This window comes from Balaenoptera musculus, chromosome 1 (assembly GCF_009873245.2).
Source record: "Balaenoptera musculus isolate JJ_BM4_2016_0621 chromosome 1, mBalMus1.pri.v3, whole genome shotgun sequence".
Classification (NCBI taxonomy): Eukaryota; Metazoa; Chordata; class Mammalia; order Artiodactyla; family Balaenopteridae; genus Balaenoptera; species Balaenoptera musculus.
The window spans coordinates 108796793-108810115 of record NC_045785.1 but is presented as its reverse complement, the minus strand read 5'-3'; the positions used below and the strand labels follow the sequence as shown (position 1 = coordinate 108810115).

The 13323-nt window shown below is 44.4% G+C and overlaps 1 protein-coding gene across 1 annotated transcript; it reads left to right on the top strand.

Annotated features, from left to right (window-relative positions):
* The first annotated feature begins 2863 nt into the window (after window positions 1-2863).
* On the top strand, window positions 2864-10221 carry ENSA (endosulfine alpha). Its single transcript, XM_036869268.1, has 4 exons — window positions 2864-3064; window positions 5102-5227; window positions 6547-6713; window positions 9478-10221. The coding sequence occupies exons 1-4, from the start codon at window positions 3008-3010 to the stop codon at window positions 9491-9493; spliced, it is 366 nt and encodes a 121-aa protein (XP_036725163.1). The 5' UTR covers window positions 2864-3007; the 3' UTR covers window positions 9494-10221.
* Window positions 10222-13323: the final 3102 nt, after the last annotated feature.

Sequence of the window (13323 nt, the reverse complement as noted above, 5' to 3'; positions counted from 1 at the left end):
TTCACTCTTATCTAATCTCAGGTAGATCTTTCTTGCTGTTTTGCATCATTGCCATTTTCTATAGCACAGTTTCTACCCCATTTTTCCTAGATCCTCTATCCCACCCATCATCCTTTTTATTCTCAAAAGATTAACCTCAGAAAAGCAAGTCCATTCAATATGACTTCTCTAAATGTTTAGCCACCTCAAAATCTCTCTGTACATTTCCCTTCCCATTCTTCCTTTTCAGTGGCCAAAGCCGACCTATCTGCCTCTCTCCCTCCTGATCTAATGATCTCCTCTGAGACTTTAACTTTTTTTTTAATTGAAGTATAGTTGATTTACCATGTTGTGTTTGTTTCAGGTATACAGCAGAGTGATTCAGTTATGCATGTGTGTGTGTGTGTGTGTGTGTGTGTGTGTGTGTGTGTGTGTGTATATTCTTTTTCAGATTCTTTTCCCTTATAGGTTATTACAAACTATTGAGTATAGTTCCCTGTGCTATACAGTAGGTCCTTGTTGGTTATCTATTTTGTACATAGTAGTGTGTATATGTTAGTCCCAAACTCCTAATTTATCCCTCCCCGCTCTTTCCTCTTTGGTAACTGTAAGTTTGTTTTCTATGAGACTGTAATTATTTATTTTCTCTTTAAAGTAGTTAATTATATTTTTAGTTTTTCTCTCAATTAGCCCTTCCCCTTTTCTAAAACTTGCTTAAATCTTGCCTACTCTCCAAAAAAAGAAAAGTCCTCTGCTGCTTCCTCTTCAGTTCATTGTCCTCATTCCTTTCTTTGCTTTATTGTTAAATATTGCTACCACCTCTTCACTCTTTAACCACTTGCATTTAGCTTTTGTCCCCTTCAACTTTAACTTCTCTGTTACTTCTCTCTTCTTACCACTCTGATCATTTGTCTCTGTGTCCCTTGCCAACTTTTCCCCAGGTTTCTGTCTTGGGACTTCTTTTTTTTTCTACTTTCTCCTTTGTTGATCCCATCTAATTCCACAACTTTACTTATAGTTATGTGAAGAAGTCCAAATTTCATTCATATTTGGCTACTACTTTTATTCCAAACTCCAGATCTATATTTCCTAGAACGCTAAAATTTCAGCTATGGAGATCTCAGAGGACATTTATCCTAAGTCTTCATCGCCTGGATATCTCCACCAAATGGCTCATTGGCTTTTAAAAAGTCAATGATTTCAAAACTGAACACCTCATTTTCTGTCTGCTTCCAATTCCATTTCCAAATCGACTCCTCTTCTTGAATTTGTTTCTACAAACAGTCAACTGAGGCACGTGGTCTCCTCATTCCCTATATTCAATCAGCTGCTAATCTAGTAGATTCCATTGCCACAGACTCTCTCAATTAGGTTCACTGTTTTCCATTCTAAACTATCACGTTTCTAGTTTAAATCCTAATTATCTCCTACCCAGAGTATTGCAGTGGACTCCTGGCTAGACTGTCCACCCCCACTATCTTTCTGCTTGGAATTCTGAATGATTTTTATTCATTACCACTAGATTAATCTTCCTAATGAACAGTTCTGATCTGCCACTCTCTGGCCTAAAACCCTTAAATGTCTCCCCTGGATAACTAAATTATTCACTAGTTCCTTATCCTGGCATTCAGAGTCCTCCATGTTCTGGACTCAGTTCTATTTTTCTAGCCTTCATGCTGACCCCATCACCTAGAATACCCTTCCTTCACCTTTACCTGGCAAACTCCTAAATTATTTAAAGCTGATTTCAAATACCCACTTCCATCACAAAGTCTTTTTTTTGTGGGGGGGACCCTAAACTGAATATGAACCTTCCTTTGAACCCCTATACCACTTTATTAATACTTTTACTTCAATGCTGACCAGATTTGTGTGATGATAATCTGTGTATTCTATGCTTCTCAAACTTTTCCATTAGAAGTGTACCTAATTATACAGGAAAATGAACAGCCCCAAGGCTATCTGTCACAACAGGCTGCCTGGAAAATTAAAATTTAATATGAATTTTTCAGTGTTATTAGTATTAGACTGTCTTAATATAAAAATGTCGTGCTTTTTGACTAACACTCTAGGAAGACGTGTCTATTTAATCTTGAGGATTTAAGGTACACCTGGCACACTGTGAAAACCCTCCCACAAGCCCACTAAACTTTACAAGCCCACTAAACTTTCTATGGCAGAGACTGCCTTACTACATATGTATCCCCTGTAAAACTAAAACAGTACCGTCTTCAAATAGACGCTCAAAAAAATATTGTTGAACTGTGACTCAGATACGTTAGCAAGTATTTACTAAATGTTTACCAGGTACCTAGACCTGTACTGTTTCAAGGAGCTCAAGTCTCCATGGGATGACTGTGAACAAGTAAAAAACTGTACATAGGAGTTAAATCATGAAACGTAAGCCATTTGTGTTCCACAAGACGACTCAGTCTCTCCATTCCACACCCCAAGTGACACATTGGAATAGTGTGGAGCACCACGTTAAAGTCCACTCTGACCTCTTAATTATTTTCTGGTGATTGATAATTTTCTGCTAACACTGCGCAAAGCTTAATCCTCTTCACCTGGAAATAAAAGGTTTCCATCATTTCGCTCTCCAATTTGAAGCTCAGCAAAGCCTCCTGGTCGCGGGGCGGTGGAGCCGAAGGAAGTCTGACCCCATCAAAGGAGCAAAAATGCCAGAGCTACCAGCACCACCCCCTCACATCCCCCACGCCCTTCCAATTGGTCCTTGTGGGTCACTCTCTTTCCAGGTTGGCCTTCCAGCTTGCCCGTCGCCTCCATAGAACCCACATTTAGCCAGCAACTATTGGTAGGTCGTTACGTCATTGCGCTAGCTACCCCGCTCCCATTGGCTCCCATAAGAAGGGGCGGCCGCAACGTCACAGGCAAGAGCCGCCATTTTGACTGAGCAACCCTAGTGACAGGAGCCGAAGAAGCAGCTCAGGTTGTCCCGTTTCCCCTCCCCCTTCCCTTCTCCGGGTGACTTCCTGGGTCCCCTACACTCCACAGTCCCGGTCCCGCCATGTCCCAGAAACAAGAGGAGGAGAACCCTGCGGAGGAGACTGGCGAGGAGAAGCAGGTGAAATGGAGGGGGTGCGGTGGGCGAGCTGGGGGCGACCGTGATGGGGCGGGAGACGGTCTGCCACCAGCGCGGATTGGTCGCCATGGTCTCGGGCTCTGCAGGGGTTGGCCACTTCTCGCGTCATGCAGGGTGAGCTTCAATACGGCTTGCTGCTTTGGCGCTGGTTAGTTGGGTGGATTGTCAATCAGTGCGGTACTCTTCTTGATTGGCCAGTAGACCTACCGCTCAACTCATTGAAGCTGTGCTATAATTGGCCGAGCCTGGGCGCGGGGCGGGTGTTTAGAAAGACTGGGTGAATGAAAGGGGGTTGGTGGTCCCGGGACGAGATGTGTGTTATTGGTTAGTAGGGGTAAGATGACCCAACAACTAGGCTTGGGGCTCGCATTCTAAATCCCCAGAAAGATACAAGTCGAGGTAAAGACGTTTAAAAAGGACCAGCACTGGGGGAAGGGAGAAGAGTAATTATTATCATGGCTAGTTTAAGGCGGCAACTTTCTCAAAGAGGCCTGTTTTGACCGCTGGAGATGGTCTGTTGCCCACCTTCAAAGAGGACCTTACAAAATTGAAGAGGACTAGAGTTCCAAACAGAATAATGGAGGTTAAACCTAGAAAAGACGCCGACAGAGTCGTGACAAGAAAGACGCCACCATATTCCCCCCAGACTTACAAGGTAGTGGGACTTAGTTAACCCGCAATTCTGTGATGAAAACACGCCACCCTCTTTAGGGGTTTGTATTTGACTTATAACATTTAGTACTGGATTCGGGTTCATGAAATACACCTGGTGTTATGTCTGTGCCAGGTTTTCAAGGGAAGGGAATGTAATTCCACTAAAAAGAACCACAAATTGGCTTCATGTCCTTTTTTAAAAAGTCAGTAAAGAAAAGGGCAGCAGGGCCTACAAAAAGCAAGCAGAGAGTAACAGCAAGAGCCCCCTGCAAGCTAATTGAGCTCTTGGCATGTTCCCCAAACTTCCGTCACTAGGGAAGGTGTTGATTTTTTGGCAAAGCTGGTAGGTAAATACTAGTGAACCTACTGTACCTTAATTTTCTTGAGGTTAAAAAGTGTCATTTTAATCTCTGTTTACCTGTCACCTTCCAACTACAGTGTTTATGGAAGCAATGCTGTCCCATTACTAAGGTGGAGGTGTCTGGAGATGGCTACATAGCTAGCCTCCTCCGTAGAGAGACTTATCTGCTGACTAGCTTAGGAGGGAACATCTCAGCAGTTATCCCCCTTGATTTCCCATTTGACCTGTACTGCATTTTAGGGACAGCTAGGGAGCTTTCCTACTAATTTTGTATCACCAGAAGCCCTGCTAGCTCTTTTCTCTGTCTTTCCTAGCTTCTGTTCTGAGTGAGATATCACTTGCTCTTTGAGTGAAGTATTGTGTTTAGGTTTAGGTATAGGTCACTCACAGGTCACTGGGGTGGTTCCCTGGGTTTCGTGTGAGAAGCAACTTATCTTTTCTTCTCACAGTACAGTCATCTTGAGCTTTAGGGATTTGAACAAAGGTCTAGCTTTATTTAAGAACAGAGTGGAGGGCTTCCCTAGTGGCGCAGTGGTTAAGAATCCGCCTGCCAGTGCAGGGGGCATGGGTTTGAGCCCTGGTCCGGGAGGATCCCACATGCCATGGAGCAACTAAGCCTGTGCGCCACAACTACTGAGCCTGCGCTCTAGAGCCCGTGAGCCACAACTACTGAGCCTGCGTGCTGCAACTACTGAAGCCCATGTGCCTAGAGCCGGTGCTCCACAACAAGAGAAGCCACCGCAATGAGAAGCCTGCGCACCGCAACGAACAGTAGCCCCTGCTCGACGCAACTAGAGAAAGCCCGTGCACAGCAACGAAGATCCAGTGCAGCTAAAAATATAAATAAATAAAAAGATTTAAAAAAAAAAAAAAAAAACAGAGTGGAAATAGCATGTTTACTAATGGGTAGACCTCCAGGAAAAGGTAATAGTATAAAAGTTATCAGATCTTAGAAGCAGTTGCTTCTTAGTGTTTAATTTTGTTGGCCCATTTGTTTCCTCCAGGACACACAGGAGAAAGAAGGTATGCTCCCTGAGAGAGCCGAGGAGGCAAAGCTAAAGGCCAAATATCCAAGCCTAGGACAAAAGCCTGGAGGCTCCGACTTCCTCATGAAGAGACTCCAGAAAGGGGTATGGGGCACAATCTCTTACCCTCTTATTTCGGAGCCAAAGGGGGCCTTAGGGATGAGATCTGTGGAAGTTCTACTGAACACCGATATGAAGGTTTTGTTGTGGGGCAGTAGTAGAGAAAAATTAGAAACTTGTAAAAAGCAAGGCAAATATTATAAATCCCTGAAATGGTATCAGTTATCTTCTGATTTCCCACGTAGGATATTCAGGCTTAATGTAGGGACATTTGGGCATGGGGTTGGGGGGAGTGAGGGAAGGATGTTAGAGTCTGGAATGCTGACAGCCTCCAGACATTTGCCTGTTTGGATGGTGGGAGTTTTAGGATTGCAGATTCAGGATTAGAGCTAAATTTTGGGGTGTGTTATTTCAGAAAAAGATCAGCCCATCTGTCCTACAGATTTCCTCAACTTGAAATGAATAGTAGATGTCTTTAGACCCTTGAAGTTAGCACCAACTATTAACTATGCTCCCTGAAGAGACTTATTTTTCCTGTCCAGAATGGTGGTCCTCCTCCCAAGGCAGAGTCTTACCTTCATAGCCATCTAGCTCCTGATAAGGTTTCTCAGTCCTCAGAGGTACCAAAAGCTGACTGAGGGATTGTATGTCATTAACCTGGAATGTGTTTCTCTATGTGGATGAAATGGAGAGGGAAGCAGATCCCTGTGGAGAATCCCGGTTACTGAGTCTTAGTCACAGATGATGATGTGATGCTGATTTGCAGTTTACCTTGCTGTAAGCAAGGCAGGCGTGGGCAGGCTGTCAGAGCCATGGAACATGTGTGGGAGTGCTTGCAGTCAGAGGAAAGTACATTATTCTCATGAACAAACCCAGTTTCTATTCATAGTCTGAGAGAATAATTTTTAATTTTGAGGTTGTTAGCTTGAGGTTGATCTCCTGCTGATAGCCCCAGATCGACCCTTCTGTGTATCTTATTCATTTCTGTTTCCCCAGCACCAAGCCCACTGGAGGCTAATAGGTCCTCATAAGCCTTAGTGAATAAAGTCAGTAATTTGGTTGAACCATCCTGTACTCATGGGGCTACAAAAGATATGGGTACAGAGGATGTAGGAGCTATCTCTTAACTCCAAAAATAACACACCCTAGCTGGGAAACTGCTTCCATACCTGAAAAAGTCAGAACACACTGGGGAGAAGACATAAGTAAATGTAATTAATGCTAAGCTCTGTATGCAAGAGACTAATCCAAAAGAGACTTGAAAGATCTGAGCGTGGATGAAGGTTTATAGTGGATGTGAGTCTCCTTGTTTTTGAGGAAGACCAGAGCTCCTCACTCACCTAAACCTCCCTCTTGTCTCTTAGCAAAAGTACTTTGACTCAGGAGACTACAACATGGCCAAAGCCAAGATGAAGAATAAGCAGCTGCCAAGTGCAGGACCAGACAAGAACCTGGTGACTGGTGACCACATCCCCACCCCACAGGACCTGCCCCAGAGAAAGTCCTCACTCGTCACCAGCAAGCTTGCGGGGTAACCAGGGCCCCCTTCTGCTCCCCTTCCTCACCCACTGGACTTTTGTATATCATAGGCAGGGATGGAATGGGCACCTAGTTATATCTTCTCAGCTTGCTAGCCAGAAATGACTGTGATTCTCCTGGGGGCTGCTGAGAAGGTAATGCGGGCTGAAGAGAGGCTCTGAGTTCATTTCTTTGGATAAATTGATATTTCCACACCCTCATGTAGCCCAGGTAGGGGCTCAGAAATAGGAGACTAGGATTGGATAATGCTGCAAACTCTCTTTTTCTTTTGTACAAGAAACTGGGGAGATGTGACTTCTCCTTTTGGAAGAGAATATCCCAAAATTGGTTAGGCTAGGCCTTGGGAATAATATGACAGGTTTAACATCCCAAGGCTAACCTGACATGGTTGGGAAAGGTAGATTGAATGGGATCTGTTTTCTGTGCTTTAAGTGTTTTGTCCCTTGGGCTGCTACTGCTTCATGTTTCCATTATGGCAGGTTTAGAGAAGCCTCAAAAAGAAAAACTGATTTGCTTGCCTAAAACTATAATGCCCACTTTACCTCCTTTACTCAGTCAGTGTCTTTTACAGTTTGCCCTGGTTCTTAAATAATGTAAAGATTGGAGGATATAATTCACATAAAATGGGCACCTTCTCTCTCTCTCTCCCAGCATGTTGCTTTTTGAAAGTATCATGGGATAGTGGAAAGAACACTGGGTTAAGAGTCAAGATATCTGGGTTCTAGTTCCACTCAGTCTAGGCAGAATTGACGTGTAACCTTGGTCAAGTCATTTAACCTCTCTGGATTTCTATTTCCTCATGTGTAAAACAGTTGAATATAGATAAGATTGATTCTGATTCTAAAATCCTGAAAAAAACTGTGCTGTTCATTGTAAAGCCAAAAGTGAGGAAGGCCCATAGGTGAGCCTACAGAGGGGAACTATTTGAAGCCTACATGGGGAGAGAAGTTGAGGTTTGGGGGTTATAAATTCAGGCAAGAGGGCCTCATAAGTATCATGGTCTTGAGGGTCAAGAAAAAAAATTCTAAGAAGCTAGCCATGAAAGCTCTTGCCTCTGCCCTCACCTGCTTTCGTACAGTCTGGGCCCTTGCTGCTAAAAAGCTGCTCTGGCAGCCAGGCTGTGGGCCTGAAGAAACATGCTCAGTCATGCACATTTGGAGTCCCATATTTCAGATGTTATCAGCTGCCAGGTGTATTGTTAGGGAGACAAGAAGAAAAGGGGATGAACTGAGCGAGCCTCCGGGGCTTAGTGCCACTGCAGGGCTGGAGCAGCAGGTTCTCAGGAGATGAATCACCTTGGAGGAAGCTGGGGAAGGTGGTTAGGGAGAAAGAGAAGGAGCACTGAGAAATCTCTGCCTTCCTAGAGCTCAGTAACCCAGCTCCTGTGCTCTGAGAAGTAGCAACGCTGATCGTGAACCAGGTGGAGGAAAGGGGCTGCAGGTGGCCAGCATCGTCCATCTAGTTATCACTAGCTTGGCCTGAATGTTACTGAATGCAGCCTGCTAGTTATCACAGAGAGGGCAGGGTGAGAACTAGCTGTTCAGGAGGGGAAGATTCTATAATCCTCTTGCCCTCTCAGCTCACCAGTTCTGATGTACCACACATCTGGCCTGATGAGAACGACTGATGAACTTGCTAATGCACGTGGTGGTGGGGGGGGTTGGGGTGTGTCTCTGCTGCTTTCCTGACCAGCCATTCACTTTTCAGGCCATCATTCAGATTGGATAGGAAAAAGTTGGTGAGGAGGGAATGGGGAGAGCAGGATCCTGTGATTCCCTGGCCCCCAAACTCCTTGGCTGTCACTTGTAATTGTATATAATTTTTGTGTTTCTTGCTCCATTTCCTCATGCTGTCTTCCTTAGTCTAAAGTCCATGTGGGAAGGGGAAAATGCTGAACATCCTTGTATAGTTTCCTCAACTGTCCCAGACATGTTGTACATAGATATGTCATGTTATTATATATATAAATATATATATAATTTTGTACGTTTTCTTCATCTCCGATCTTCTCAAATTTTGTATTCTTTTCTTTTCTGTCTGAGCTGCTTTCTCTATCGGTCAGTATGACTCCTCAAGACTGAGGCCACAGTGAATCTGGTTTTTAGGAAGGAATAGAAGAAATAGGGAAATCAGAAAAACTGTTGGTCTCTGTCTCCACCTGGTCATCTTCAAGGCTAAGAAAACAAAGAAGCAAGCTACGTTCTGTATACGCCACCTGTTTGCACAGCGTGAAGTACATAGCTTCCATGGCAAAGAAGGGTCATTTCAAAATCCAAATCCAAATTGCTTTGATTAAACCTAGATTACTAAGTCCACTCAAAACAACATGTGTGTTGTCTGGCCCTGACCTCCGTGCAGTTACCGCCTCATCGCTGTGTGCCCCCGTCCATCTCCGCTGCTGCAGGTGGCTCTGGCCGTGCCTCTGAAACCAAGCCTGCTCTGATCCAGGCAGCTTAGACCCCTGAAAACCTCCAGTTATTTTGATCTTGTCTAAAGAATTTTTTTTTCTGTTTTTGTTTTCATGGGTATCTCCAAAAAGACAGAGAACATTTTGTTTTGAAAACAGGAAAAGACTGAAATTCTTTTTTTTTTTTTTTTTTCTTAAACAACTCGCTGGATAGGATTGAGACATGTGCCAGGTAGCCCTAATGATTGTTAAGTGTGGAAGAGTGATGGGGTAGAGACTGGGGTGGAACTTAGGGTTCTTTCCCTTACTGCTTGACAGTGTTTTCTTTTTCTTCTGTGTTCGTCCGCAGTGGCCAAGTTGAATGATGCTGCCCGGGGCTCCGCCAGATCCTGAGACGCTGCCCCCCTGGGTCCTGTGCTGGCTCCTGCCCCTCCCTGCTTTGGCAGCCGGGGGTCAGGAGGTGGCTCGGGCGCGGGCCGGAGAGGCAGAAGCCCCTGCCCGTCGGTGTCCCAGCGCATGGAGCCCCTTGGGCTGAGCACCAAGACCTTGAACCTTTTTTGTTTTCCCTTTTTTTCCAAATAATTGTTGGGAGACATCTCAGTGAAATCCTGGGGGTGGGGTGGGGGGTTGGGAGGGTGGAGTGGGAGATTTGGGGGAATATGAATTAGGGCTTGGAGTTGATAAAAACATTCTTGACTATCCTCCTTAACCATGTGGCTGGTGTGGGGTGGGTGTGAGGAGGAGGAGGAAGTAAAATGGACAAAAGATGAGAGGCTCTAATTCAGCTCTGTAGAAGAATGCCTTGTTTGCTTGGATGTGGCTGGGGACCTGGTGTCAGATAAAAGAAACTGACCGTCTAAATATGAAAGATGCAGACAGCTCCTCTGGTTCTGCAGAGCAAGCTGAGAACTCAGTTGTTCATAAAAAAAAAAAAAGTGCTGTCCTTGAAATAGATTTGTTGTGGGAAGAAGGGCAGTGAGCATGGGAGAAGGGGGCTATGAGCGTGGGGAGCCCCATAGAGCCCAGGGGACTTTTTCAGTTTGAAATAAAAAACAAAAGAAGACCCACAAAAAAAAAACCCAACCCAGAAATACTCTGAAGCAGTTGGTGTGTTTTATTGGGGTTTGGGGAAAGGGAAGAAAACAAGACTGAAGACACCATTCAAGGGGAGAAGCCAATGTGGGGACCTAAGTTTCTAAGGAACAGGGGCCCTTCATGTGGGATGTGTCTGGGTTCCCCGTTTCCCTAATTTACGGAGAGGGAGCAGGGACGTTGGCATATAGACTAGGACTTTTCCTGACTCCTGTCCAAGCTACTGTTTCTATAGCTAATGCAGAAGACGCAGCCACCTCAGGTTTTGACTCACAGAATAAGGGGTTTGCGGTATTTGATCTAAATGGTTTATTGACACCTAAAGCTCAGTCCAGGCTAAGCAAAAAAGGAAGCCTGCTCTTCCTTTTCCCTTTCAGTCTTCCATTCCTTCACAAGCTCTCATGTCTGTGAAGGAGAAATGTGACCTCTAGTAGTAAGCTAAAAGGAACTCAAGCCTTTCTGCTAGTGGCCGGCAGGGGGCAGAGTCACTTCTTTCCTCATGATGTCCTAACCATCACTGGAATCCTGCCACTGAAAAAACTTTAAAACTACTTGTGAGTGTAATATACAAAAGAAATGTTACCCAAGGAGAAACAAACTCACTTGTCTCCTCTCACACTCACACCAGTCTACCATGTGTGAAGACTGAAACTTGCCCATTTGCCCAAGTTTGATTAGGAGAATTTATCATGGTATTTTCCCAAATGTGATTGGCGTCTCAAATGAGTATGCATCAAGGAAGATAAACAGGGTCCAGGAGACATAAGATAGTCCAGAGAAATCTCTATCATGTTGAGGGGGAGGAGTACTTCTAAACTAGAGAAGGAATGTTCTCAGTATCTAACTCATTCTCTCTTCTTAATCAGAAACTTTCCAAATAAGTTTTCAGCTACTCGGGATGTTACACTGACTTGCGCTCTCCTGATTTAGCCAGGGGATTGTGATGCCTTCTAACCATCAGCCTTTCTGAACAGCATGCTAGACACTAAGTGAGCCAGGTGATTTGGAGAAATATATTAAAGGCATTCCCTGCCTTTGTGGGGTTTATTGTCTAACTGGAAGAAAATATATGAAAAAGTTCATATACTTTAAAAGGTATAGACTTTATATCTTTTTTTTTTTTAATACAGAGAACATTTTAAATTTTTACTTAGCGATTAGAGCCATTTTTCTCTGGTCTCCACGTTTTGGGGTTGTTTTTAGATACTTCTTCATTTCTTTTTTTTTTTTTTTTGGTCACGCGGCACACGGGATCTTAGTTCCCCGACCAGGGATCGAACCCACGCCCCCTGCATTGGAAACACGGAGTCTTAACCACTGGACTGCCAGGGACTTCCCTAAACTTTATATCTTAAAGCTAGGAGATGTATGAATGTTTATTGTGGTGGGGTTTCTGAGCCTTCTCATCCTTATTCCCCTTAAACCAGTCCCATGACTTCTTTTTGAGCATGTTGTCCCTAGTTTTATGTTTGCCAGGTGGCTACAGCTGGGGAATGAGGCCAGCAAGTCTCAAGATGTGGAATCATCTAGTTAGTGCAGTTTCATTTAATATACAGGTAACGGAAGTTGACATATAGAAATAAGTTACTTACAAGGTGGCAGTGCTAGTTTACTGAAGAGCTTGAGTTAATATCTAGGCTTTTATATGATTTTTCCATTATTCTTGGCTTCCCTGGCCCTTAGGTTTAAGCGTAGCATTAGGGATCCTGGGGTGCCAAGAAATGTTTGTTCCCATTTCTGTTTCAGTTTAAAACTTGCCATTCCTTTTCCTTCACTCCCATACTATAGGGCTAGGCAGTCAGGGAAGACTGATTCTGCAGTGCTTCAAATACCTGTTCCTGCCCATTATTTTAGTTTGGTGTTTTCTAAAATCTTTATTCCAAAGAGTGGGTTCAAGGGTTCTTCTACTCCTCCAACATGGTTGAGTGATGATTGTGCTGACAAGCCTCTCAGTTGAGCCATCTGATATGCAGGGTGGCAGGGATGAAGTCACCATTATTATTGTCCAGCAGCATTTATTTTAAGCTGTTGTGGCCCTAGCATGGAAAACACAGGCAAAAGAAAAATAGCTCGGAGAATTGCCATTGACGATATCTACAGTCAGCCAGTGGCACCCACACTAGCAGCCCTTGTGTGTATAGTGCCCTCTACTGGGCCTTGAGGGAGGTTAACAAGGAAAAGGGAAGATCTGTTCCCTTGGAAGCTAAGACATGACAGTGGCACACAGATAAAAGCAAATTAATGTAAGATCCCGAGTGGCGGGAATTTCCCTGGTGGTGCAGTGGATGAGACTCCATGCTCCCAAGGCAGGGGGCCCAGGTTCGATCCCTGGTCAGGGAACTAGATCCCACATGCATGCCGCAACTAAGAGTTTGCATGCCACAACTTAGGAGCCGGCGAGCCGCAACTAAGGAGCCTGCCTCCAGCAACTAAGACCCGGTGCAACCAAATAAATAAGATCCCGCGTGGCATGCGGCATCTTAGTTCCCTGACCAAGGATTGAACCCATGCCCCCTGCAGCGGAAGCGCAGAGTCTTAACCACTGGACCTCCAGGGAAGTCTCCAAATTAATGTAGTTCTAAGCGGAATTCCCACAAGCTAAGAGAAGGAGGGTCAGGAGATGAGTTGTTAGGTGAATTTTCTTAGAGATGGGTGACTTACTAATAAAGATAAGATGAGGCTGCCCATGCTTGGGCAGCAATGTTTTAATTCACAAGTATTGGGTTGGCCAAAAAGTTCGTTCGGGTTTTTCCATTAGCTCTTTCGGAAAAACCCACACGAACTTTTTGGCCAACCCCAATAATTGTTGAACTCTAACTTTGCAATTGGAAATATTAGCAGTTGTTGGGCAGATAAACAGTGTAAGAAATGGTGTCTGCCCTGAAAGAACTTGAAGCCTCATTGAGACAACACTTCTACATATAATGCATGTCAGTGGTAAAAGAATTCTGAGAAGGGGAAATTCAAAGGGCTGGAATCATTAGGTAAATATTAGTGGAAGAAATGGAGATTGAACTGGGCCTTGAAAGATGGGTAGTATTAAATTGTCTAGTTCAATTATCAGTTAATAAGTGCCTATAATATACCAGGCATTGTGCTAAAA